Raw genomic sequence first — 26,785 nt, forward strand, 5'->3', positions numbered from 1 at the left:
ACTGTCTCTGCAAACTCTTGTACCTCTTCACTCGGAAGCAGAGATGGACTGAACCAACGTTATACGTAACTGATCTATTGATTCATGTTCTCAACATACTTGTTTTCTTTTCAAATTAAATCTTATGCCATAAAAGTGGATAATAAAAATACAATTGCTGCATGGAAATCATACAAATTATCCACATCGAATTCAATAATGTCAAAAGGTTGGATGTTGTTTTAACATTCACACTAATTTTATAAAACCCCATGACTATTATTTTCAATTTCATATTTAAAGCACAGCCATATCTTCCAAGTGCTTAAACTCAAGGAAATGGGTTACTGTGGGTTATAACACAGCTTTACCACAAAATAAGGACATTTATTCTGACTTCTATACATTGTTATGTATATTTATGTGTTTTGGTTCGGACACTGTTTACAAAGGGCTCAACACAAAATAATCACATTTGAGTGAGGCACTACAAAATCCTTGATTCATTCGAGCTCTTAACTTTTGCCATAAAAAGGATATTATTTTTGATGGCGTCTATGCCGAGTTCTCCAAGTAAAAAGGTTTTAACAGTGACTTCCAGCAGTTAGAATAAAACAAATTACAGGGGTTGGAAGGAGGAAGATTACCCCATGAAATCCCATTTACGGGTCATTTTATTTACGGTATATCCTTTTAGTGCATGTTAAACTGGTCGGTGTGGGTTTGGGACATGATGCAGGGAGGTTAGAGCCGTGCCGAGAGCTCTGCGCTCTGACAGCGGATACGATGGGGATAAGCGGTCCGTTTCAAACGCTGACAAGGGGAAATATGTTAAGTGGGTGACATTGCAAATGCAAGGAATTCGCCTGCCTGAGTGTAACTTAACCACAATACACAGAGTGCAAAAGAGGGAGGTTTTCTCACCAGCAAGACTCAAAGAGTGTATTTCTCCCACAAAGGGCCTTTTGTGTGGGAAACCATTCACCACTTTGAAATTCTCAGTTGAAAGGCTTCCAATGGTTCTGCAAATTAATAACTCCCCAAGAGCAAGCATATGAAACGTGTTTATTTTTTGAGCAGCACTTGAGGGCATACGGTCTTGATCTCCGCTATCGCACGCTTACGCCCTCAAACTGAAGAAGATAATCTCAAACATGCAGTCTTTATTTATGCTCTTCTCTATTGTTCTACTGTGTGGCAAATGGCTACAGTTTCTCTTGAGGTTTCGAGGTTCACCTCTGGTGTATACCTGCTTGTGCGGGTAGACGTTGATGTGGCATTTGATGCACTCCTGCCCCATGTTGGCCCAGGAGTTTCCACTCATCCACTTCCTCTTACACTTGGGACACTTGTACTCCCCGAAGCATCTCTTCTTTCCCTGGTACGGCGTCAATCCCTCCCCTTTGGGTCTGGCCTGGGGAGGAGTAGACGAAGCAAAGCAGAAGCATCTCTAGATTAGAAGACAAACGTATGAGTCGGGCCACTCGACATAAAGACATGTAAATCATCACTTTTAAATCTCAAACACTTTGTTTCAGTCAGTAGAAGGACACATTCATTCAATTGCTGGAAAAATCGCAAGCACATTTTTTTAAATTTGTTTTTTTTATTACAAATTATGTTTGATATTTAACTTTTGAGGGCCCGGAATGATGATGTCACTTTAGTGCCCAGCTCGGGATTGCAAAACAGGTGTGCAACCTAGATTGCCCAAAATGCCCATCCCAGTTCCCATTCACACATGACCCCATGCAGAAAAATCTTGCAGAACATTGCAGGGAATGACTGCATGTGTGAAAGGGGCTGTCGTTGTCTTTTGACATGCCCCATCTCTCTCTCTGCCTTGCACTTATGGTGTTGCCGTATCACACTGATTTACAACACTGTGTACGCCTTCTGAATGGTGGATTCTCTCCTCCCAGGTGTTTTAATGCATCTGGGTCTTTGCGTGGAAACCCTAACACGCTTGTGTCTGAGGGCAATGCTCCGCGCAGCACCGTTTATTCATCCGGTGCGCTGCGCCGTTCGTTAATTGACATTTCCTTACATTGCAGCTGCTTCAAATTAACTATGCTGATTCCTATTAGGGAGATGATTGTAAACAGTCAGCCAAGCACGTGAAAGCAGTCTCAAGCAAGACGGAATTCTGGGAGGGGCCACCCCGTCGAATTAATACTGGCAACCGTGTTTAAGGGGCCCCTATGACAGCCGAGAAGGGGACGCCACACACCGTACGTGCGCTGGTGATGTCATCGTCCAGATAAAATGACCAGCCTCTACCTCCGGGGGCCAAAGTAAATCTCAGCTAAACTGGGATTATTGGCCCCTCGCATGCGGTCATAGTACGCTTGACACCTCGCCAATATGTAAGAGCAGACTTCACGGCTTCTCTGGTTAGTTTCACTGTTTGGTAAGAAGGAGACAAGCAAGTGAAATAAATGGACTCCCTTCATTGATGTCACATCTCACGTGAGTATTTAGGTTTATGTGTTTTCTATTCCACAAGAGAGCCTCTTGAGTCTAATTCTATACCATGCACCGATGGCAGCGTTCCACCGGGAAAGTATAGCATGTCCTCTCCAAATCCTGTAACTGGTTGCAGGTAGGGGTTACTGCCCTGCAGGCTGTGCACAATCACCCTCCATCATCGTTTTTGGAGATCTCTGGGTGAATGGAAAAGGGGGTACACGGGGCGGGAGGAGGAGATGGGGGTACCGATGTGCGTACTTCTTCCTAATTTCTTACTTCATTCCATCCTTATGTGTGTGAGTAATCTGCACTTTAATCAGCAACATCTGGCACTGTCTCGGTGCACGCCAGCACTGTGCGCGACCAAGCCAGAGAGCCTCGCGTTGTTAAGTACGATAGGCCGTGCCGCCGCCATCCAACCCTCTCGCAAAACGCATGACCTCAGCCCCCACTGTCATCGCTTCGTCTCCCACTGTGACAGCACACAGGCTGGAAACTGTGACGTCTGCTGGCTTCCTGTACAGTTGAACTATTTAGCCATTGGGCGGACACTCTTACGCAAAGCCACTTGCAGGGGATACAGATACAAGTTAATTAAGGAGCAGGTAGGGTTTAGGTGTCTCGCTCCAATGGATGTCTTGCTGCGTACCTTGGGGATCCAACTGAGTACCCTTTTTAGCTTGTCCCTACACCCTAGCCACATTATAATCCTACTGCACGCAGAGTTTTTGTCTTTGGCACAACTGGTAGGAAATCTTGAAGGACAATGCTATGGCAACCTTTTGTGTTGGATTGCTTCATGGCCATTTCCATGGTCATAAATGCCTGTTTTGGACATACATGCCTGAAGTTTCAGTTATATTTGGGATCACTGAATTGTGTATTAGTAGATTTCGGGCCAGACGCTGAAGCAAATGAAAAGCAAACAAGATAAACCTCCCTCCAAGTAAAGCTGGAACGAAGCATGCCTCATCCTCTGCTAATCACGATTCCTCCCAGCCTCCCAGTGTTCTCTGGCCCCAGCCTTGACCCCTGGATACACTGTGTGCCGGGTCTCCAGCTGAGGGCTGTCAGACCATCCGGGCCTCCTTCACAACAAACAAACCATAACACAGCTCGCCTACCATTGACTTCTTACACACTTTTACACAGTGAGACTTACAGTGAACATAGTTAACACATGGTAACACATTTTGCAGATGTAACTAAAGATGCACACAGGTAAATGTGTGGACATTACCAACCCATAACCTTTTTAGTTGACCACTACACTAGCCTGCTCCCTTGTCAATCAGTATGACCTATGCCACGCCATGCACAAACAACAACAAGCTCTTGTAACCTGGCAACCAATTAATTATATTTATCTTTATATTTTCATGAGAACCCTAGCCCTGTAGAGCCAGTTATTGTGGGTAAGGCAAAATAAACTATGATTACACTCCACATAAACCCCAGTTTACTTCCCTTCATCAAGGGGGACAAATTACCCTTTCAAACCATGACTATACATCTGTAAAAGATGCCCACACACCGTGGGTGGTTGCTATTGAAACCTGGTTGCAACACAGGCCCTGTGACGAAAGTCTCCACACACACACACACACACACACACACACACACACACACACACACACACACACACACACACACACACACACACACACGGTTGGGTTAGGTTACTGGCTTTGCTTGTAAACTTGGGAGGCGATGCTGGCCACCCAAACCCAAAGTGGGAACGAGTGTCGCAACAACATCTGGTCTTTTTCTACTGCCAGGACAATACCAACCAGAGGAGGAGATGCTTGGCATTGCATTCTGGGGGAACAGGAGAGTCCAATGTCAGATGCCGAAAACTCAGGAGGGGCCACTTTTATTGTCATTGCAATGGTAATAGTAACAATAGCAACGGGAAAAAAAAGCCCTCTCTCTCTGTGGCTGCAAAATAAACAGCAGGATGACTGAGTAACCGTTTTCAGGTCACGTCTTACTTCCAGGAAAGTGACATTTACAAACATCTCTGATTCAGTCTAATGGCGTCACCACGATCACACAACCAGGCCCCAGGGTGCGGACGTTCATCATGTCCCCCCCCACCCCTCCCCTTTGTACCCTACACAAATACATCCATCCAGGCATGGTGCGATGAGGGAGGTAAACGGGACACTGGGATGCGTTGCAGGTCGTCGTCCCTGGAGTGGAAACGAGGCCTTTGAACGACACCGGGGGTCGGTTGCGTCCGCGCCTGCAGAGAGGAAGTGCTGTTCCGCCGCCTCACTTTGAACAGTGTTGGCTGGTTGATGCTGAGTCAATGTTTGCTCGCGTTTCCTCCGGCCAAAGCCTTGGGAAGAGATAACATGCGGGGGGGGTGTCTCCTATTACCCCCCTCAGCACACCAGCTAAAGTTCAGCACAATGGCTACAGCAGCAAAGGCACTTGACTTAGGAACATGGTAGTCTAGGGGCTAGGGCTAGGGTGTTATACTCCCTGACAAAAGTAGTTCAATTACCTTTTATCTGCAGCCTATCGGTAGGCATCCTAGAGCAAGATACCCAAGCCCCAATCTGCTCCTTCAGATAAGACACAATGAGATAAAATGCACTATATTGATCCCAGACAGAAAAATTACCAATATGTGTCACAGCAGAAAGTACAGGACATCCATATGTTGATGAGATGACTGGTATCTGAATCCACTGTAAGTTTCATTGGATAAAAGCATCAGATAATAACTAAATGAACAATCATGGTAATAACTGCAGCTTAAATCTAGCAGGTGTAGCTCTGAATTGTTAACATTTGATTCAAACGATGTGAGCTCATCCACAGCCCAGGGACTGGCCCTGTGCTGCTTGTGAGCGACCAGACTCAATGTGGCCTGGCAGCGATCGGATGCTCAAAGTCGCATTAAAACGACAAGTGCAACCGAGCGGCCAAGAATGTTGCATAACGTCTCCCGGATCCTGACCCGGAGTATAACCACACCAAACCGATCCATATACGCCTAATATGAAGCCTAGCCTAACCTAACCGCCAGTCCCACAAGTATTCAGACATAAACGCACAACAGTTCTGCAGGTTCAGAAGAGTTTACACTCATTCACAGGAATGTCTGTCGTTTTCTTCTGAATTGTGGCGAGTTTAAAGTTTAAACGTTGAAATACATATCACATTCACAGGAAATTCTTCAATTAAAAAGAGTGCACAAAATGCACCAAAACTTTCTGAACCCCAAAACCGAGGCAATCGCATACACGACCATGCACAAGCGCTTCCAATGCGTCACGCACACAGTCCATTTCTTCACCCACCCTAAAGACTGAATCTGGAAAGACTCAGAACAGTGTTTCCAGCAGCACAACTCCCTTCTTGTAGATTAGCCAAGCTAGAAGGACAGCGAGCATTCCATGGCTTACATCACAGAATGAATGAGCCCACATACAGAATAAACACGACTACGGCTGGAGGATGGGAAGGAGCCGACACGGAGGGAGATGGAGAGAGCAATGCTATCTTTAGTAGAGGTAGTGTGGAAGAGAATATATGAGAGTGCTGTAGGTGAAACTGTTCTCAACCTCTGGGGGGGGAACGTTTTCCCAGGGTGAGGGTGGAGGATATATGAGTTGGGGTGCGCTGGAAGGGGAAAGTCCTGCATGACGATGAAGTAGTTACTATACAGAAAGCACAAAGACGCATACATAATAGAGAGATAGAGAGTGGCTAAGAGAGTTGGAGACAGTGACAGCGGGTGAGGTGTATAGAGTCAGAGAGAGAGAGAGAGGTGTATCAGAGAAGGGAGAGTAATCGAGAACGAGTAAGAGAGTGAGTGGACAAATACCTCCAGCCTACAGTCATCTGAGCAAGCTGGGGAGGGACCCACCAATCAAACCCCTTTGGTCCAAGGAGGGAGGCAGAGAGAGAGAGAGGGAGAGGGAGGGAGTAGGAGAAAGAGGAGAAGGAAATCCAAAGCAGATGGCCTCCATAGGCGCGGAGCAGAACAGAAACACAGAGGGGTGTCGTAAATCCGCTGCACTGTTTTCAATTAAGATGTACAACTTGGGGAGTTGGAGGGAGGTGTGATGAAACGATTGAAATTCAGCTATTTGGTTACGAGGCTACACAGTCAGTGGACTCCACCGTCCCTGAAATATGTCTCAAATACAGCATCGGAGTCAGGGAATATCCCCAAAACGCACATAAGGCAAATTGGGAGGCTCCTCTGGCTCACGTTAAGTAATGTTGGAGTGAGTGTTATTGCTCTGGGATATTTATGAATTTCATAAACATTTCCATTACAGAACAGAGTTTGCAAGTGGTCTTCAGTGTGCACACTCTTCACAGTGGAGCTTTATCGTCGGCCATTATTAATATATCAGTGATTTGGTGGTTCATTTAATCCAAAGAGTCTTCAAGTACCATCACTGGGAACAAACCCCTACATATGGCAGTGCGAATGCCGAGCTGTAGCAATCGAGCAACCAAAGCATGATTTGAGTTTCACTAAACAATGCTCAGTTTGAACGTACCTCTACAATGTTGAAATTCTGCAAAACTGCAAATCCTAGAAGAAAAAAGGCTCTATTACTGACCACTGTGGTGAAATAACAGTGGAAACCACTGTCGGACTTGTGAAGTTGATCTTGATGTCCCTGTTGATGCTGCAGGCCAGACTGAAAGGCAGCGGTCAATGGTGGATTCCCTGAGCAACCCAAACCCGGAACCCTTAATCCTCCGTCTCCAGGAACAGAATCGAAGTAGGCTCTCTGTCAATGTTATACGTGCCATCCAAATTGAGTTCAAATTGGGGCATAGCTACTTTTTTAAGAATAATAGATATGGAGTTTCATAGGGTTAGGGGGTGCATTATGGACACGGGCACCAGATATCGCAGTCTGGAGACAACCTTGTACAAACACCCACTGCGGACAATTATAGTTGGACACTGAAGCAATTTTTTTTTAACAAACTGTTACATGCCTTTTGGGGTTGGTCTGATTCCATGAGAAAACAAGAGGTTTGGTTGGGTAAAATAACCTTGAGGTTTTGGAAAGTGTCTGGCAGTAATTGCATTCAACCACCCTCTGGTCTCCATTTGAGAATTAGTGATTATTATTATCGATAGTGATTATAGATAAATAGTGCATTATATTCTCTAAGATTAGCCATTTCTTTCATTGAACCTTGGAATCAAGTACTAGTTCAAAGAATGACCTATACAAGGAAGTAATCAAGGTCCAGAAGTAGGACTTTTATTTCAGAAATTAAACTTGGCTATCGATGAAACGTAAAAAGTGCAACTTCTTTCAATGAACAAAGGGATGGATTTTCTTTTTACAAGGAGGTAATTAAGAGCACATTGTTAGTTTATGCAAATGTCCATACTTTTTATGCCAGTGAGCGGTCAAATACTCCTTTAATCACTGCTTGACTCCGATATCCGCATGCTCACTTTGTGATAGAAATCATCACATCATCTACACAAGCGTATAAATACAAAGCCCGTGGTTGAGGCGTAACCAGACCGATAATGTTTCCAGCGGGAAAGACATCGAATGACCCAGGACGAGTCGGCTTGCTCTTTACTAGAGAAATAACGAATGAAAGTATCGCCGTCATCCGAGAACCTTGTAAGTGCAAGAGCCTGTGGTATGTTTAGTGAGACAACACAGGATGCAGTTGAGACATTTTATGGTGTTTTGCTTTTTTCTCAAGATAAATAAATGATGTGTGTGTGTTTTATATGCCTTTTCAGAAATAATTTAGACACGGGCCAGGTCTCCTAATTGTAAGTTATGTATGGTATGTTTCGACAAGGTAAAACATGTCAGCACATTTTCATTCATTTTCCCATTGAAATAATGCTATTATGTCATATGAATAACCATTATTGCATAATGTAAGTATTTTCTTTATGGTGATGAAAAATGTAGACCTTAAGAAAATAGTAACTTTGAAATGATACGCAACATGTTATCCTATCCCTCTGACGACATGGTCAAACCCGTCTTTCTAAATAACGCAACAACCAACAACAACGCAAAACCGTGTTATCGTATTCTGTGCGGTGGATGACATCACCACACCCAGGCTCATGGGGTCATGATTCAGTCATGGAACCCAGTGCCAAGCCTGGCCGTGCAGATGGCCATCGCTTTAAGACCCCCCCTCACAAGAATCAAATACTGACAACCCCTCAGCTGTGTCCCACTGCCCGAGTATTTCAGACCTTTTTTTTAATGGCTATTTCCGCTGCTGGACTGCATGGCCTAATCCTGTGCCAAAAGCTCAGCCTGGTGCATTATGGGAGCTGTTTATAAATCCCATCATGCACTGGGAGCTCTAAATAAGGCCTCTGTTTCACGAGCACCTCTCTCTTTTCACTCGGACCTCGCTTCTCTCCCTCACTTTCTAGCTCACTCTCCCTTTATCCTTCCATCCCTCGCTTCTCAAACTCTCTCTCTCTCTCTCTCTCTCTCTCTCTCTCTATGGTCCCTCTCCTCGCCCCCCTTGCTCTCTCTCTCTCTCTCTCTCTCTCTCTCTCTCTCTCTCTCTCTCTCTCTGGATGGCTCTTTTGCGGGTGCAGCTGTCTCTTTCCAGCGCCTGTGAAGAAAAGTGAGGCAGAAAGTGACGAGAGCAACAGGTGTGTCGTTGAAGTGATTAATCACGAGCACAATGTGCCTCTGTTTAAAGTGAAACCCCAAACAACAACAACCTTCTCTGAGCAATGTTAACGGACAGACCCCAAAACAAACAATGCACCCAGGCTATTGGAAGATGATCCAAGCATGAAAATCACAAAGGAAAAAAAAGAAAAGTTGGATGTTACTTGAGCCGGCCGCGTGTGAATAAATAGTCGGAGGCGAGCCAATGACTTCGGAAAGAAGTTTTGTCAACACATAGTGTTTTTTGAAAGTTGTCAGCAGCATTTGCTAAACGCTGCCTTGTTTGTGCGATTGTCAAGTGCAGGGTTGATTTCTTTCGCAATTAACCTTCCTCGCGGGTGAGTGGTGTCGGTTCCTGGAAGCGTACTTTGGAGTGACTACGACGTGAGGCTGTGTTTTCCTAGTATCCCAGATAGCAGTAGCATGCCCTAATCCTCCAGGTTTCGCTGGCTCTGGACCTGCAAACAGCTGGGCTGCTCCAATCATGGGTTAGCATCTGGAAAGCATCAGTGTAAACAAAAGCTCAGCGGAGAAGCCCCAGCCCCCCCACACACCTTTCGTCTTCCAAACCCCCAACCCCTACCCCAGGACATCAGTCAGAACGAAACCCAAGAAGACCAAACCAGCGCACTAGTGTATATGTACGTGCACACCACCAGTGTGTGTGTGTGTGTGTGGGTGTGTATATCGCCGTCTCAGCAAAAAAAGCCGTGGCACTTTGGATAAGGGTCGTAATGGCCCTAATGTGTGGCCCTAGCCTGCTGCTCCCGCTGCTCTGGCGGTGGGTAGAAGGAAAGGAAACAGGCGCAAGTCTGGACGTGGTTTCAGAGCTGTTTCTTCTCGGAGAAACATTTAGGAAGATCAAAAGCATCAATCATGTGTGATCCTCCTCGGAGACAGGTCAGGGAAGTATTTCCTGTGCTCTCCAACGTGGTGCTTTGATAACCTCAAATCTATTAACGGTGTGGTCTTGTCTTCCGCTGATGTGAGGCTGAAGGACTTGAGACGTTCTTAAATCAACCTTTAGAAGCGTGACTCTCAGGTTTAACAGCTGAAAACATGAATCCATCACCGTGGCAGGGATAACTGCCTGAGTCGTGTTTGTTATGTTTTTCTTAACGCCTACTATTCCCGAAATTCCCCTCACGTCACTCAAACTACACACATCACTCAAACTTTCATAAATAGAAACGTCCCAGCATGCAGTTTTCCGTACGGTATAAGTTTTGTTATGGAGAAAGTCAAGCTAGTTGTTGTCCGGATGGTCTAGTAGTGGTCAGGGCGTTTGACTAAAAAGCACTGGGTTCTCTCCCTATCAAAGTGGCTAATCCCTTACCCATAAATGCTCTGTGTAAGGGTTATAGCTTGGAAATAGTGTTGGTTCATACAAGTAGCCCTCTGTGGCCCTTACATTCATTCCATTGGCTGTCTGGCCCACATCTAGCACTGCTGATATCAGCACTCTAATGGCGTACAGTGGTCTCTAAAATAAGCTCTCACAACGGTCGCTCCTGTACTCGCACTCAAACACACAACCGTCGGATGTGTGCAGCGGACCACTACGTCGATAAGCAGCACATGTTTGCATTGTAAACTCCATGGGAAATTACAAACAACACCAGTACCCTAAACTAGATGAAAATACATATTGGGCCTGGTGGGTTTAAGGTCTTCCAGTATGGCATTTTCCAGATGTCCGACATTGACCTGTAGATGCAGTTTGTGAGGACTGCCTCTGTCTTTCCAGTGGTATAATTAAATGTGATGATCCTTTAAAACTGCAGCGTATCTTAATACTATGCTACTCATAACTACAGGCTTTGAGTTTACCCCTCTCACCGAGATATTCACTTAATGCCGAGATACTATTGACAGGGCATTCCTGTGTCCGCTTTGGTCATTCAATACACAGGATGGGTCGAGCAACGTGAGAATATTGTGTAACCTAATGGGCTAGAACTGTAAGTGCCTTATGCGTACTGTATCCGGCTGGTTTGGCTCAGTGCTTTGTTTGTTTGGTTTTAGCATCTACGCTGATGCGCCAATGGTGAAGCTATATTTAAAATGTAAGCTGTCTTTTTACAAACCACATGCATAGGGGCTGCCAGACATAAAGATGTCGTGCCTATGTTATTTTCACAGGTGGCCCACTAACACTAAACAGGCTGTGATATGCACTCCACATAACGTTCTGCCCTTCGGTCTGTGTCGCTGGGTAAGATCAATCCCTGGGGAATGCATTGTTGGAATAACTGTATTGCTGATGCAAAGTTATGAATTCACAATGCGTTAAACGCACCAACAGGTCTTTGTTTATGTGCTCGATCATGTTGTACTATCAATATCTATTCAGTCATTTAGCAGACACTTTACCCAAAGTGACTTAAGTGAATTCAAGTACATCCTACAGGTAGACTGCATGACAACGGGTTTAGAAACCAAAACCTTTCGGCAGGGAGTTCACCAGCCTTACTAGTACACTGTTGTTTAACGTTAATGATGCTTTTCAATTGGCTGGCAGTCAGTTACTCAGAATAGAATATGGTTCTGATAGGACCATCAGTGGCTCGACCTATAGTATGACATCCACACTTATTTTAACACATCGCTGCCCCCCCCCAGGCTCTGTCTGAACCTATACCATCTGGGTCAGGGGTTGCTATTCTTAACTAAAGGTCTCATGTACTCCGGAACCATTTATTTTAGCTATCGGCATTTCTTCCCCCTATAAAAAGCGTTTTACTCACAATAGCACATCCCAGTTGCTTCCTCAGGTATAAATACATCCGAGGGACTTTTGGCTTGTCATGAAGTCGACCGCGGTGGTATATCGCTCGAATATCTTCCCAGGGTTCAACCGCTCTGAGATCCCCAAAAATGAGTCTTAAGACCGTCAGACGTAGAAATAAAAAAAATGAATTTTAAACATCTTCGATGCAGTATTTACGGTGGCCATAAAAGTCAACATTTCTTAATGAGGTCATAAATCAATACAGAGTTTAAACAGTTTACAAGCCAAGTCGGCACACATCGCATGGTATGCAGGGGCCGGATGAACTAGTACGAGTGTTTAGCCCCAATGTCCACTCTATCTACCTGTAGGCATGTTTGAGCAAGATGTCCCGACCCTTACCGGCTGTCATCAAATGAAATTTATCTCAAGTTATCGACCAAATCGTCGTGGAAGAAAGTGTCTGCCACATGACTAAATGCTATGCGCTACATGCTAAACAAGAGGATGTCAATAAAGATAGCTGTGTATCTTGGACAGCGGTGGGGGTCGGGGAGGGGGGGGTGGTTGGACCGCTTTAGCGGTCGCTGTAAATGGATGTGTTATCTCACCGGTGATACAGTGAGGCCCGCACTGTGGCTCCCCTCCGAAACCGCCATGAAAAAATAGAAGATTATAAACGACTGCCAACCAGGTCCGTTTCCAGCCGCACGGACCCGCCGCCAAAATAACTAATTCTAGGAAAAGGCGTGTGTCCAAACAAACAAACATAACAAGCCCATACTCTACACTTATTTGCATCTGGTCGAATTTTATAGACCGTGCAGCCTTCCAACTTTTTTAGTTGCCCCTTTCCCGCTTTATCAGCCTGGCTTGTAAGGCGGATGAAACAACATAACTATGTGAATATGAAGCCTTGCTCTGCCTCAGGGAATGAGAGAGAGCTACAGCCCTCTATAAACAAACGACAGACTCGTGACGATAGCGTGGATCTTGTTTAGTCCGTCTCAGAACACACCAAGAAGATCACAGGCCTCAGGGAAATGATGACTCTTGACGATGGTGCTGTCGATACGCCAGCCTTCTTCCACTGTCATTTCCGTAGGGCCCTATAGTGCTGCCAACAGGATCCGTTCCCTGAACTGATGGCCCTGACGTTGGGACAACTGCGTAACAGGAAACGGCTTGGTCAAAATACTCGATACATTGATGTGGTTATCATTATGTCAATGTTGTTCTTTTGCAATAGCGCCAAACGAATAAAGTAATTAGAATTAGATAAATATCCTGCAGCCTCTGCTAAGCATTCTGTCTTCACAATAAACAAGTTTATCCTTTTTCGAGGAGAAATTGGCTTGGTTTTTGTGATGACATTCCAGTTCTCGGAACGGTTTCTACAAAACGAGGTAAACCAAGAGAACAATTGGAGATAAATGATCCACGATAAATAATAAATGGTTTAAGATTATGGAAGATATTCAATTCCTATTTTTTATACTTTTTCTTTGGTTTCCCTTTTACTTAAAACATTTCTGGGAGATCATAAAAAAAGTCTAAGATTGATTAGATTCCTTTTAATTAATTCAGATATCACATCACTGAATCCTCTTTACAATTGAGTCTCCCTGTAGAATTAAAACAGCCAAGTACACAAATAAATGCATGTCCCCGCCTATACGCGTGTTTATTTGTGTTTCTAGGTGTGAGCTATTGCAACATTTTCTCTTCAGGAAAAGAGGGTAGTGTCCACAAACAGCTGCAGAGGCAGGTCTCACTGCCACATCATAAACTGCCAAAACCTTCTTCCCAGAGTCCTGGATTTCCATAGACCAGCTTTACAAATCCGTTACGGATCTCAATGTCATGTTTGGAGGACTATTCAAGCAGTTAGGTTTTTTTTCCTATCATATCATACAAGACTTGTCTGTTTGTTAAAACCCAGTCTTTGTATAGTATGTCCCTCAATGTCTGCCTCTCTCTCACATTTAGTTTTGCTCTCTGCATTAAACCTCGCCGACCAATGTGTGGAGTAACCAACTGACCAAATTGGAATTCAAAATAACGGGCCAAGATCCCCCCAATTCCTTATTTCCCTTTACTCAAATATCCATCATCTCTTCCCCCCCCACCCCCCCAAGTGTGGTGTCGGTTCCCCAGAACTAAACACACATACTGGGGGCATACCAATTGACCAATATAATGACACTAATTTATCCTTGGAATTCAAAATAAAAGCCCAGATTTTCTAATTGAATTCTACACAAATGACAAGGCGTTACTTCCCACAGATGTGGTGCTGTCCCTTCACCATAGCCCTGGACATAACACCGTTACTGGGGGCCCCTAAGGACCGGTGTTTTGAAGAGATCAGAATGAGCTCTTGTTTGAAGCCAGCACACCCTCCACCCACCCCTCTCTCCTCTTCCCTCCCTCTTCCTCCTCTTTACCATCCTCCTCTGCCTCCACCCACAGTTGTGGTCAGGGATCAAATTGATCTTTAAACCAATTTTCTTTGTTATGACACTGCAGTGAACTTAGTATGTGCATAATTTGGCCAAAAAACAAATAAATATATATTACCCGATGTTAAACATTTCAAATATTTTTCAAGATCCAGAAAAGGCAGTATTCTAAAAAGCTTACGTCATGTGTCGAAAAACATTTGTATGTATCTATTTTTTAATTAAAAAAAATACTAATTCAAGAATAATTTAGTGAGGTCTCTCTTTAACTCTCTCTTTCTCTCATTTTTTTTTGCTCTGCCACCCCTTTCAACCTCCACCCTCCCTCCCTGACCCACCGTCCCTCTCTTAGCCTCCTAGCCCAGGCCTAGCCCTCTAACCCCTGGCTGGCTCTGAGTGCAGCAGCAGCAGGCTGCGTTGGCACGTTGGGTTACTGAGGCAGTGAATGACAAGAGCAGGTTGGGCCAGTGCACGAACCACACTGAGGCTGTAGGGGCGGTGTGTGTGGGGTTGAGGGGGTACTGCTTTTAGCCTCCCAATTACATCTTGCTATTAGCTATTGTTTCTATCAGCCGTTGTTGTTGTCAGAGATTGATTTGTGTTGTAACTGTTGTTAGGTGAGGTGTTTTCCTTGTGAAATTCTTTGTATTTAGAAACATGAGTATTTGGCCATGTTATTTGCTTGGGTTTCTAATATGATATTAAGTGTTATGATCTATGATCCTTTTGTCTGGATGCCACTGCTTGGAATCTATTCTCTGCATATGTAGGCCAAATAAATAACCACATTTGAAAAGTTTATGTCAAGTCATATTCAAAATATCTTCCTGGTTTACTGGAACACACTATCCTATTCCTCTGCCATACCTTAAAGCTTTAGCGTACAATTCAAGTTATTTTATTGAATTCTGACAAGGAAAACTATAGCGATCACAGCCATGTGGATAGCTGGGCACCGTGTCTCAGACCGCAGTCAGCAGCTCAGTCTGTTCTGTGTCCACCAACCCTGATAAACCTGCTTTAAGGCTGTATGATAGCCTCCCTGCACACTCTCCTTCATATCTCTCTTTCTCTCCATCTCTCTCTCCTCTCTATCTCCTTTTCTCACTCTCTCTTTTCTTCTCTCTTGCTCGTATCTCTCCATGTGTCTGCTCTCTCTCTCTCTCTCTTGCTCGTATCTCTCCATGTGTCTGCTCTCTCTCTCTCTCTCTCTCTCTCTCTCTCTTGTATCTCTCCATGTGTCTCTCTCTCTCTCTCTCTCTCTCTCTCTCTCTCTCTCTCTCTCTCTCTCTGCACAGACTCTGAGACAGGCACGGAGGCTTGGCGGAGCCTTTGCAGCGACTGGAAGGAGGGTCAAAGGTCGCGCTACAAAAATATTCCCATGGTGCACCGCCCCCGGACCACCTCCTCCTAGAAACCAGAAACCTCCCCTCAAAGTACGGAGGAAGGGGGCGGGGGGTACGACAATCTATAGAAGATGGAGATGTTTTATTCCTCAACCACTAACAGCTGCACAAATGGAAGTCGCTGTGGAAATCCGTTTTAATGCATTCTATCGACTTAGGAGCAATGCAGTGTAACATATTCAAGTGACATGCTGTGAGTTAAGAAATACATGGCAGAAAGCATATTCACAAAGGCAATGCCACACATAAATATGCTGAAGCACACACACTGTTGTTTGACAGGCTTATAGTAAGTGTGTATAGCTAGTGCAGGGTCTTGCGCAATATCATTGTTCACATGGTATAGCAGGATGGATTGTGCAGGGAGGATTGTGTGTGTGTGTGTGTGTGCATGCATTTTTGTGTGAATGCATGTCTATGCAAGTGCGCATGTGCATGAGTGCATGTCTATGTGTGCCAGTAGAATAGCATGCAAGAGAATAAATGTAATTACCTTGAACTTCAAGGGACAAAAAAAAGGCAATTACTCAAAAACAACATCTGTCCGAGGTGCCTTATTATGTGTATGTCAAGACATGACCACAAGCCTCTTAAATACCCCACCCAAACAAAGTAGCCCCGCCCCATCCACCAAAGGTCCAGCCAGATGGACTCTATCCTGACACATTGACCCAAACACCCAGGGTTTCACTTTGAGGTGCAGCAGATCTTCCTCAATGCACAGTGGCCACCCTAATAACCCCATCTCCCCCCCTTACCCAATAGTGCTCCATTCACAGACATGGTCTCTCCGCCGAAGGTGCCCATTCTCAGGTGGCACACACCGGCCACAGTGTGAGCCCCTGACTAAACCCTGCTTGTTTTTGCTAGTAGTTGCTAACAGTTTCACAGTGGCTCCGAATGTCTTGTCAGTCCGTCAGTCACAGCGGTGAAGTCACGCCTGTCAGTTTGTCTGGTCTTCCAACCCTGCCTGTTGGCTCCCATGTGCCAAAAGCACTTTGCTTCTGATGGTGCTGTCCAACATATCTTGCTAGCGGATTGCAAGTCCCACTATACCGTCACTTTTAAAAACCTCCTTTTAAGAGCCAAACAGATTCTCTGGCCTTGGCGTGCAAAAGTAGCGTCGGAGCCCAGAACTGTCCTCCGTCGAGAGCTGACACTGAAGACCTTTTTCCAGCGTCTGTTCGGTCAACGTTGAAGGTCTTGTCTGAAAGCATGTGTGGGCCTTCAGTGTTGTTCAATTATCGGTGCCTCGACTTGTGTAATTTTATTGCAGCTGGCGTGTTCGTCCGCGGTGGCTTATGCATGTGTCATAAGGAGCAGGGAGGGTGTTAAGCATCATTGCAATGCTACTAGCCAATCCCTGCCCTTTTTTCTGGTTATATATTGATATTTAAGATTCATCTTAATAGGACCACCACATTAGTCTTGACATACACCTGAACATACTCTTTTTGTTATTTTTGTTGATGCTGTGCAAAGCTCAAGACCTACAGTTAGGATATCAAGGGGATTGACAATAGAATACAATGAGACAATTCAGAGTCAGCTCTCTTGTTATATGAAAACACAATGTCCTTGTTTCTCTTACGCTCCAATTATTGACTTGCATAAGACCCGCTGAGCCTGCGCTCCGTGCCTTGTTTGGTTTATTTGAATTCCCTCTCGCAGCTCTTGGTGCGTTTGGTTTGGCTTGGGAAGCTCGTTCATAAGAAACTTTACAAATAAAAGAAAATGAAAAATAATTAAGGGTTTAATGGAGAAAAAAACATTGAGGGGGGATTTTCTGGTGGTGTGTGTACTTAAGAGAGCCAAACACAAACGTGGATTTAAAATGTAATCTCCTAGAGTAACTGAATGGGAGACAGTGCCATCTCTCGTAATAGGACATGGCTAGTCTGTGAAATTACGTCTAATCTGTCTTCATGTCAGTGAATTAGTGTTCAAATTCACCTTTTTAATGCTTTACTTCACTGATGCATTGGCTCAACCTGCCCGTCATCCCTGGCGAGAGATGGAGAGAGATACACAGAGATACACAGAGAAGAATAGAGAGAGAGATACATAGAGGAGCGAGATACAAAGAGAGAAGGAGAGAGAGGAGATAAATAGTGAGGAGTAGAGAGAGAGATACAGAAAGAGAGATACATAGAGAGAAGGAGAGAGAGATACACAGAGAGAAGAAGAGTTACACAGTGAGAAGGAGAAAGAGATACACAGAGAGAAGGAGAGCGAGACAGAGAGAGGGTTTGAATGTTAAGATATCAAAACAGGAAGTAACTGGACTGTTTTGGAAACCAAAAAACTCAAAGATTGGATTTACGTACGGAACACAAACCAGCTGCCAGGAAACCTGTGTTTTATCTTTCTCTGTGTTTTAATTTCCTTTGTTCAAGCAAAGTTTGCCGTCCTTTCCTACACTGTTTCTGTCTGACAGCTCTCTCTCTCTCTCTCTCTCTCTCTCTCTCTCTCTCTCTCTCTCTCTCGCCTTCTAAGGATCTTACCAGAGTACTTAATACATATCCGTCAGGCTCCCAAGCAAATCACGAGTATGAAACATACCCAAAGTTCTCACACCTACTTCAGCTTTCATGGATGAAATGCAAAGTATTCCCTCAAGTTAAGGGGAAAAAAGGCGGACGTGTTGTATGATTGTTTATAAGCGTGAAATGGAAGATCTGGTATGACAAGCTACGAATTACGAGGACAGAGCGAGAAATAGTGACATCGACGCAACAATAATAAGCCCTTAGTGTTGCCGGAAAATCGTGAAAGACCCAAACCATGTAAACAAATAGCAGTGCTGTGTTATGATTTGATACTTGAGGCGGTTCAATGGCTGTAGTTCATGCTGCAGGCCTTAGTCACAGCTTCAGACCAAATATATATAGAGAGGACACTCCTCCTGTTCAAAGAGACACAAGCCCCATGGATGGATAATATCTCTAACTCCTTAAGCACCGTACTTGTATGTGTCAGACAATTTGTTTGCTTAACGTCAATAAAGACCAGAGACTCTGCTGTTGACAATGCACGCCCTTGCATTTTGTTTTTGTTTTTCTGTTGTCGTGAGATGGTTGATAGCGGGGCTGACATTTAATTTTAAGATTTAAAGAGAATCCTATAAAACAACTGGCCTTGAGGAAGAACTAAATAATAAGAAAAAGCTTCAAGCTATTTAATTTAGTTATATTCCTGGACCTTTATTTTTTTGTAAGAAAAGCAGACACTGGTGTTCAGGGAATTAATCAGGTCCAATGCTCAGAGCAGAAAGCTGGCTGGGTGAAGTGAACCAAAGCAGCCCTCCCCTCCCTGTAACAACGGCCCTGAAGCAGCCATCTTTAACTGGTTACAGTCATTGGCCTCAATTACCGCAGGACTTCCTAGTTCCTACAACTCCCAGCCGCCCTTCCCCACAAAGAACTACAGACAAACAAACATTCCTCATTGCAAGCAGATAAACAAAGGCTATATGAAACTGATCTTATTGCTTGTAAATTAACAAAGACATAAGGTGAACCTCAAAAAGATAATATAACTCGCATTTTTGTACTCTTGAGTTTCTGTTCACAAATGGCACTTTAAATATTTCTAAGGTTATGATCTGTTATTATTGGAGTGAAACAACATGGCAATTGGGTGTGACCAGAGTTGCCTGAATGTTTTCCATTGGAAACTCACATCTAGTTGTGATGTAATAACTGTAATAAATAGATACTTAATGGGCAATAAGTATTTGATGAGGTTGGGCTGACCACTCTCCTTCCTAATAGAAGGAAACATTATCCCAGCGCACCAAATAGACAATAATCTGAAATCTGACAATCACTGTCTTTATATTTAGATTTAGATTTACATGATCACTGCTTACACTCACTTATAAACACACTAACCACTTACTAACCACTAACCTACTTTCTGACAATAGCATCAGCTTTGGATGTTTGCTGACAGTGAATAAAGTAGGTTGAATCAACAAATACAAACAAAGGTAAAAACACACACTGGCTCATACAGGACTGTGTTTAAAGCTTCATGTGTCTGTGGCGTAATGTTACTACCTACCTTTTCATTTACTGGAGAGATTATGGTCACTATTTGTCACAAAGGGCGAACGGCTCCTGAATGTACCATGAGACAAGGTGTGAGAGGGTGAGCCTGATTGTCGCTCTCTCTTTCTCTCTCTCTCTCTCTCTCTCTGGCATTATCTGTATCTCTGGCATTCCCTCTCTCATAACCCTCCACTCTCTGTCTGTCAATATGTGTGTATGTCTCTATCAATCTCTGTCCGTTATTCTCTCTCTCTCTCTCTCTCTCTCTCTCTCTCTCTCTCTCTCTCTCTCTCTCTCTCTCTCTCTCTCTCTCTCTCTCTCTCTCTCTCAAGATTCAAAGTCTTAATTGGAATGGAAAATATACATTTACGTGAAATAAGATACAGCGTAGGATATGAATAGATGAATAGAGCATAAAAATATCTCCCTTTCTCCCTCATCTTCCGCTCGTTCGGCCTATCTCTCTATCCGTCCCTAAATGTTTGGTGATATATATATATCGACACAGATGCATAGCAGGGCCTTGATAACCGAACAAAAGGCGTATTGTCCTGTTGCGATAAAGAAGGCTGTGTGTGTTGATCAATGGACTTCGTGTGTTTCTGATCAACATGCTGACTGTAACATCGCCAAGCCCTGCTGCTTTGCTGTCTCTTAAAAAGCCCTGCTCTCCTTCTCTCTGATACTTATAACTTTCATTGAAGACATAAAAAAACATAAAGGTCTGGAGAGGCTTCAAGGAGCGAAGACCGATGCAAACCTAACCGGATCAATCTGTTATGTAAATTCGTGTTGTAGCACTCGATAAAAAACGCAAATAATAACCGAGTCACATCTTCCCGATGTTTTCTTTGCAAGGATAATCATCGACAAATAATCTCCTGGTCGTGCATTCCAAGGCCTGGCCTGCACTTGCGTCCTCTCCAGCAGCCGCAATTAAATGTGCTCTGTTCTACAAATCGTTTCAATATTTGAATATTGTGAAAATATCATTCAGATTGAGCGATTGGTCAATCTCTGGCCATGGGGTATGTAGGTAAAGCGATGTGACCACCAGTGGGTCATGGTTAGAATGAATCAGGGGGATTCTGGGCAAGAAAACCCACAAAGGAAGTTCCCACAAATACGTTTCAGTGAAGGGCGTTTTTCTTTATTAAATCTTTTTGTTTATCCGTACTTAAACCGAGGGGGAAATGGGACCACAACACAGTGTGGTAACACAATGTGCTCAGCGACCACCAATGGTCCACGGTTAACAACTGGGGGGGGATTCTCGTAAAGAACCACAAATCTGTTATTTTGAAAATACAATGTTCGAGAGGAAGCTGACAACATAAGCTGCGTCACAAAACTGTCCGAGTGCGTCAAATCATGACAGTAAGTGGAAGACATGTTGGCAGGTGGCCAAACCGTCTCGTTGAGGTGAGGTGTTCTGCTCATAACGCAGCGGGGAGGGGGGGGGGGGGGGGGCAGCCTCGTTGACCTAATTTTCCTCAATAAAAAAATGGTTTACATAACACCTCTGCTGTCCGTCTGACTGCGGGCGGCTGGGCAGCTGCTGTGGGCCATGCGTGGCACTCTTGTGTATGTATATAAAAATATCACCCAAAAGCAGCGACCCGGGCTGTGTTGGAACTCTCCCTCGCTCCACACAACAGTGACAGGCATGGCGTATCCTTTTTTGCAAATAAACAGAGTGAATCAGAAAGGAAATTAGACCATAAACGTTTGAGTGAGGAAACACGACGGTAACTGACTAACTCACAGCGTGTCACCAAAGTAACTTCAAACCTCACGCTCCCAAACGGAGTTACAGCGGAGGAGAGGACTTGACATGTCATGAAAATATTATCCTCTACGTCGGAACACGTTCAGACACACGCTTCCGGTGCTTACTTCAGGGAGATTTCAATGGATCAATAATAAAAACTTTTGAACTCTTTGTGTTTATTATCTTTATGTTGGAGTATCAATTGCAAGCAAAAAGCCACTATGCCAAGCCTTGTAATCGATGACTCTGTTATTCAAGGTTGTTATTTGGCCTTTAGTTTCGCTCTTTTATCCAAACTGTCCAGCTCTACTACTTGAGCTAGACAGGACCACTTAAAGTATGCCCCCGTTAATTATGTTACTACCGTGCTTTTTTTTATTAAACTTGTGCTTGACACACACGCTCTTTCATGGAACCAGGAAGCTCTTTTCCCCCTTATCAAAACATGTACAATTTCCACACTGGCTTAAGTGTGATTTTAAACTAGATACAAAGATGCAGGCTATTGGGTGAGTAAAAGATAATAGTGTGCTAAAAGCAGCGCAAACATGATGTTTCTGATATCGATATATATGGAGAGGAAGCCAGTGAAAATGCCAGATAGCTGTGGAGTGTAGGCTAGAGAGCTTATGGTTTCTGAGTTCCCACTGGCACGTTAACAAACATCTGAAATACAAACCAGAAACGGCCTGAGTGTGATTTGAGTTCCAACCCTGAAGGATTACAGCCGTGCAGAGATGGATTGCACTAACTTCAACTGTCAAGGTCACTTACGGCCTCATTAAACGTTTTGCGCGGACCCACCTTCAAGACTTGGCCTTAACCCATTCAAATGTTGAACTAACTAGCATAGCACCTCCAGCAGAGATTCCATCTCTTCGAGAAACTGACCACAACAACACAAGTCTAGCAAACCGCAACAGGTAGAAAAAGGTAGAGGAAAAGTTACAATGGAACATGATATACATTCTTCCGAGAAAAAAACCTGACGGAAACATCGGCAGAAAGTTGATCTAAATACCATACATTATGCTTTCGCCCGTTGAGGGGAGATATTTCATCGGAAGACAGGTCTTTCACAAGGCTCATGAGAGAGGTGGTCGTCCGTCATAATGGGAGGTAACGCAGTTTTAATAGCACATCTGCTGCACATTACCGTGCCATACAACAGGGGACCAGGGGTAACACTGTTCACCTAGGGATGAACACATGAGGAAGAGACAGGAAGACAGGAAGGAAGGCAAGACATAACCTTTAACCTCGAAGCCATAGATAGGGGGAAATGAATGAAAGAAGGATAAAGATGGACAGAAATAAAGAAGGAAAGGAAGAAGGAAAAATATAGAATGAAGAAAGTACGTGATAGAAAATATGAAAGAATGGAAGAGAGACAGTGCATGTAAATAGCACTAAGGAAAACAGTAAACACACACCCTTACGAACCAACGTAAAGCATGTCCTTACGGTTGCCTTTTACAATATTATATAAGGGCATTTTAGATAGTTACCTTAATGTGACATTCAGTGGTGAGGCAATAAATAAATAAAACGAACAAACAAACGCACGTACACACACACACACACACACACACACACACACACACACACACACACACACACACACACACACACACACACACACACACACATGACTACAGAAGACAGAAGCCTGCCTGTTTACCAAGTAGGTCAACCCATGGAGAGTGCAGAAGGGGGGGGAGATGGGAGAGACATCATCAAATGAGATAGAAACTAAATGTTCAAAAAGAACATCAGAAGTGTGCGACAAAATGTCCATCAATGTCGCCGGCTTTCTTTATGTGATCGCACCTTGTAGCGGCTGACATTTTCTGGTGGGATAACCCGCTCTTACCTGGGGACAGTCCTTGATGTAGTGGCCCTTGTTGAAGCACAGGTGGCACAGGTAGTTTGGCGGCGGTCTCTTGCTGGGCTTCCTCTGCTCCGATGACAGGGACAGGTCTGAGAAGTGGTCGGTCAGCGTGCTCAGTCCATCCACGATGTTGTTCAGGGAGCCGTAGGGAGACACGTTCTTGTACACATTGTTGTTCAGGGCCTGAAAAGACATTTGCACGAGTCAGTTTAGTGAGAATGAATCTACGATCCCTAATTTAGCCGGTCATGGATCACAGCGAATGTGAGCGTTGCCTCTGCTGAAATGGGGTTTCATGATTAAAAAAAGCGAAAGACAACTCGGCCATGAGCCTAAAGTATATTCTCTTGCGCAAAAGCCCTCCCCACCCAACGATTCAGCACCAAAAAACAAACTTCAAGATCCCTCGTCTCATTAAAGTCAGAACATCTGGCCCGGGGCCCAGTTGTTCTTATGAACTGGAAAAAATATTGAGTGTCCACATGAGAGTGACGGCACATCACAGAGGATGACTCACTGGATGCTAGAGAGGAAGGGAGTGGGGCAGCGACTTGTATGCCCCCCCCCTTGGGTGTAGCCGGGGGGGGGGGGGGGGGGGGGCATGGACACTGTCACCATGCACTGGTGGATGTAAACCAGCCATGGAGCTCCACCCAGCACAGCACGCGTGCATCAACGCACATACACACACACACACACACACACACACACGAGCACACACACCCGGGCCAGTGGTTGAGTGCAACTAGGCCCCCTGCTAAAATTCAAACAAGATGCCCCCTTTAAATATTACCATACAGAAATACGACCCCCACCTCCTCACTCTATTGATGCTCATGGCGACGACGTCAATACTTGGAAAGAAGTAGGTTTTCCCAAAGTATGTTTTGAATATATATATAATTTTCTGGGCACGCCATTAGTTGAGAAACCACTGAGATCAAACATCTGATCACGTCAATAATAGAATAATCTGCTTTGTTCATTCTTTGTCATGCAACATTTCTCTGAATTGAAAGTGATCCTATGGATGCAGAGTGAAAACATACAGAAGGCTCCCACTAATCACAGATCATTTCCAGTCCAAAAGACCTTTGGGGTTTCCAGTGTGCCATTCTACTTTTGAAACAGTGCAGGGGATAACGCAGATCTTAGATCTCTAGAACTGAAATTTCAGTCTCAGTTCCCAGGTCTTATTTTCATTGAAACACCATGCAGAGTTATACAGTATACATACACACAGCTTACTTTCCCTTTAAAACCAGCTCACAACCAGGAAGTTGGCATGCCTCTTTGCCACTGCAAGCAATAAAGCTGATTAGCATATTCTGAATGGAGGAGGCAGGCCTGTGTGTTTGTGCGCGCACACACACGTATGTGTGTGTATTAAATAGATGGAGTGTTTGAGAGTGTTTCTTTGACTGTGAGTGTGAGAGAGAGCATTGCATGATGTGGCAGTAGATTCTTAAGTAGAATAAAGACATTTAAGAGACAATACAATGTAACTGTTGATGATGATGTTGAAACTCAAGACAAACCAAACAGGTCTCAATAATGTTAAAAATGAGTTAAATAGACAGCCAATATTGAATACAGCCTTTCTCTGGCTCTTTGAAGTTATTGAATTGTGGACGTTAAGTGTTTTCAAGTTTCAAGTATTCACAACCTATCCAGAAGATGTCCCTCACATCTGATGCGGTCGTGTGTGTGTGTGCCCTTAAACTTTAATTTGGACTGCCTGATCTGACCTTAACATCCACTGCAGGACATTACTCACGACTTACTGGTGGAGTCACTAAAGTGAGTTATTTGACAAAAGCTTGGAAGATACGCGACTCGGATAGCACATCAGTTCTTAACGCAAGACCTACACTGTTTTTCTTTGCAGATACATATCTTCAAAAGTTTCCCATAGAAAGTGATTGTTTGTGGTTATGAGCGCATATGTACACAATAAAGTCCAAAACTAACAGTGCTAAAATATCATTTCACACGGAAATTATAAGTACATCAATAAAAGTAGACCCCTACAGAGCTATGTTGAACAAATAGAGAAAATTGTTCAAATCGGCAGTGTTAAGTGACTCGCCGTGCCCAGAATGAAACGAGGCCCCTACATGTAACCCCTATCTATACACACACCGACCTATGACACCAATGATTCGCATGACAGGCGTATACGTGCGTGATTACGCATGGATTTCAGAATACAAATTTGTCTGGATTTAACCACAGTTTAACATTAGACATGATGGGAAAATGATACAGCCTGGAATAAAACAAACCTAAACATTCAATCACTACTTAAACAATTAATCCTGTATAACTAGTATATAATTGCACTACAGCTCAAGCCTCCCAAATACACGCACGCAAGAAAGAAAGAAGAAAGTATGACAATTTTAACTCCCGTTTTGCATCCAATCTTTCATCTTGAGATTTACCCATTCACCTCATTTCGCTGGAGCTGAAAGAAGTTGTTGAGATAGTTTGAGTTTATAGGTGTGTTCAGGTCCGCAGCGGGAGTCTTGGTGAAGTTGAGATCCGGGTGAGTGGAGTTGGGCTCGGGTCTGAAGGCGTCAAAGGCACTGGTCTGATGGGTGTCTTGCAGGGAGAGATAGACCCAGTTGAGAAGTTGTGCAGGCTGGTACACGGAGGCACTGGTGTCTATTGCAGACAACAAGCTCATCTTTCAAATGGTTAAACTGGCTATTCCACCACTGATTGTTGGATTGGCCGGTTGGGTCGGACCTTTCTGCAGTTTCCCTTTTCCGTCCCGAACTTGGCAATGTCAGTTGCTTATTTTTCTTCCCGTACACCCTGTCCTCCTCACTCCGGGAGACTAGTCCCAGATCGGTGTTAGGCTAAAGTCATTGCGCTTTCATGTCAGTATAAAAAGTTTCTGCCACGCTCTCCATGGTCCGCTATTCTCCCCTCACTACACGGGAGAGACGACAGAGGCGCTTTGAATATGCAATCATTACTGCTGTGCGTCACAGTGGACGCGGGCGAATGAGGGCGTTTGATTTGCAGCCCTACGTAAATCGTAACACAACACTGATTATAGCCATTGGCCAATTTGGCGCATCGTTGGGTAAAAGCATGAGCTGTAGTCCAGTGCTAAATGTGAACAATTGGTCCATGCCATCGCTTCAAGTGAAGAGCGAAAAATAGGGGTGGGAGGTGTTTATTTAGGGACATGGTCAAGGTATTTTGAGGGGGCTGCATTTTAAAACTATCCTGGAAACTTCTATATTCACACTAACTTTGTTGAATTTACCTTTATAATTTTCCCAACTGATAAACTGGCCATTCCGACTTAGATAATGAAAAAGTTGCCATTCATTGATAATGTATTCATA

At 44.2% G+C, this 26,785-nt stretch overlaps 1 protein-coding gene across 2 annotated transcripts in view; it reads right to left on the reverse strand.

Annotated features, from left to right (window-relative positions):
- Positions 1-26,559, reverse strand: part of zcchc24 (zinc finger, CCHC domain containing 24) — a 31,037-nt gene extending 4,478 nt beyond the window's left edge. The window contains exons 1-3 of one of the 2 annotated variants that reach the window (XM_060073769.1): positions 25,876-26,559; positions 23,406-23,606; positions 1,216-1,393 (exon numbers count right to left, since the gene is read on the reverse strand). In XM_060073769.1, the coding sequence (XP_059929752.1) occupies positions 1,216-1,393; positions 23,406-23,606; positions 25,876-26,112 (616 nt within the window). In that variant the 5' untranslated portion in view covers positions 26,113-26,559. The remainder of the gene's footprint in view (positions 1-1,215; positions 1,394-23,405; positions 23,607-25,875) is intronic. The other variant, XM_060073771.1, reaches the window with a different exon arrangement.
- Between the last annotated feature and the right edge of the window lie 226 nt (positions 26,560-26,785).

The sequence above is a fragment of the Gadus macrocephalus genome, chromosome 15, assembly GCF_031168955.1.
Source record: "Gadus macrocephalus chromosome 15, ASM3116895v1".
In the NCBI taxonomy this organism is placed as follows: domain Eukaryota; kingdom Metazoa; phylum Chordata; class Actinopteri; order Gadiformes; family Gadidae; genus Gadus; species Gadus macrocephalus.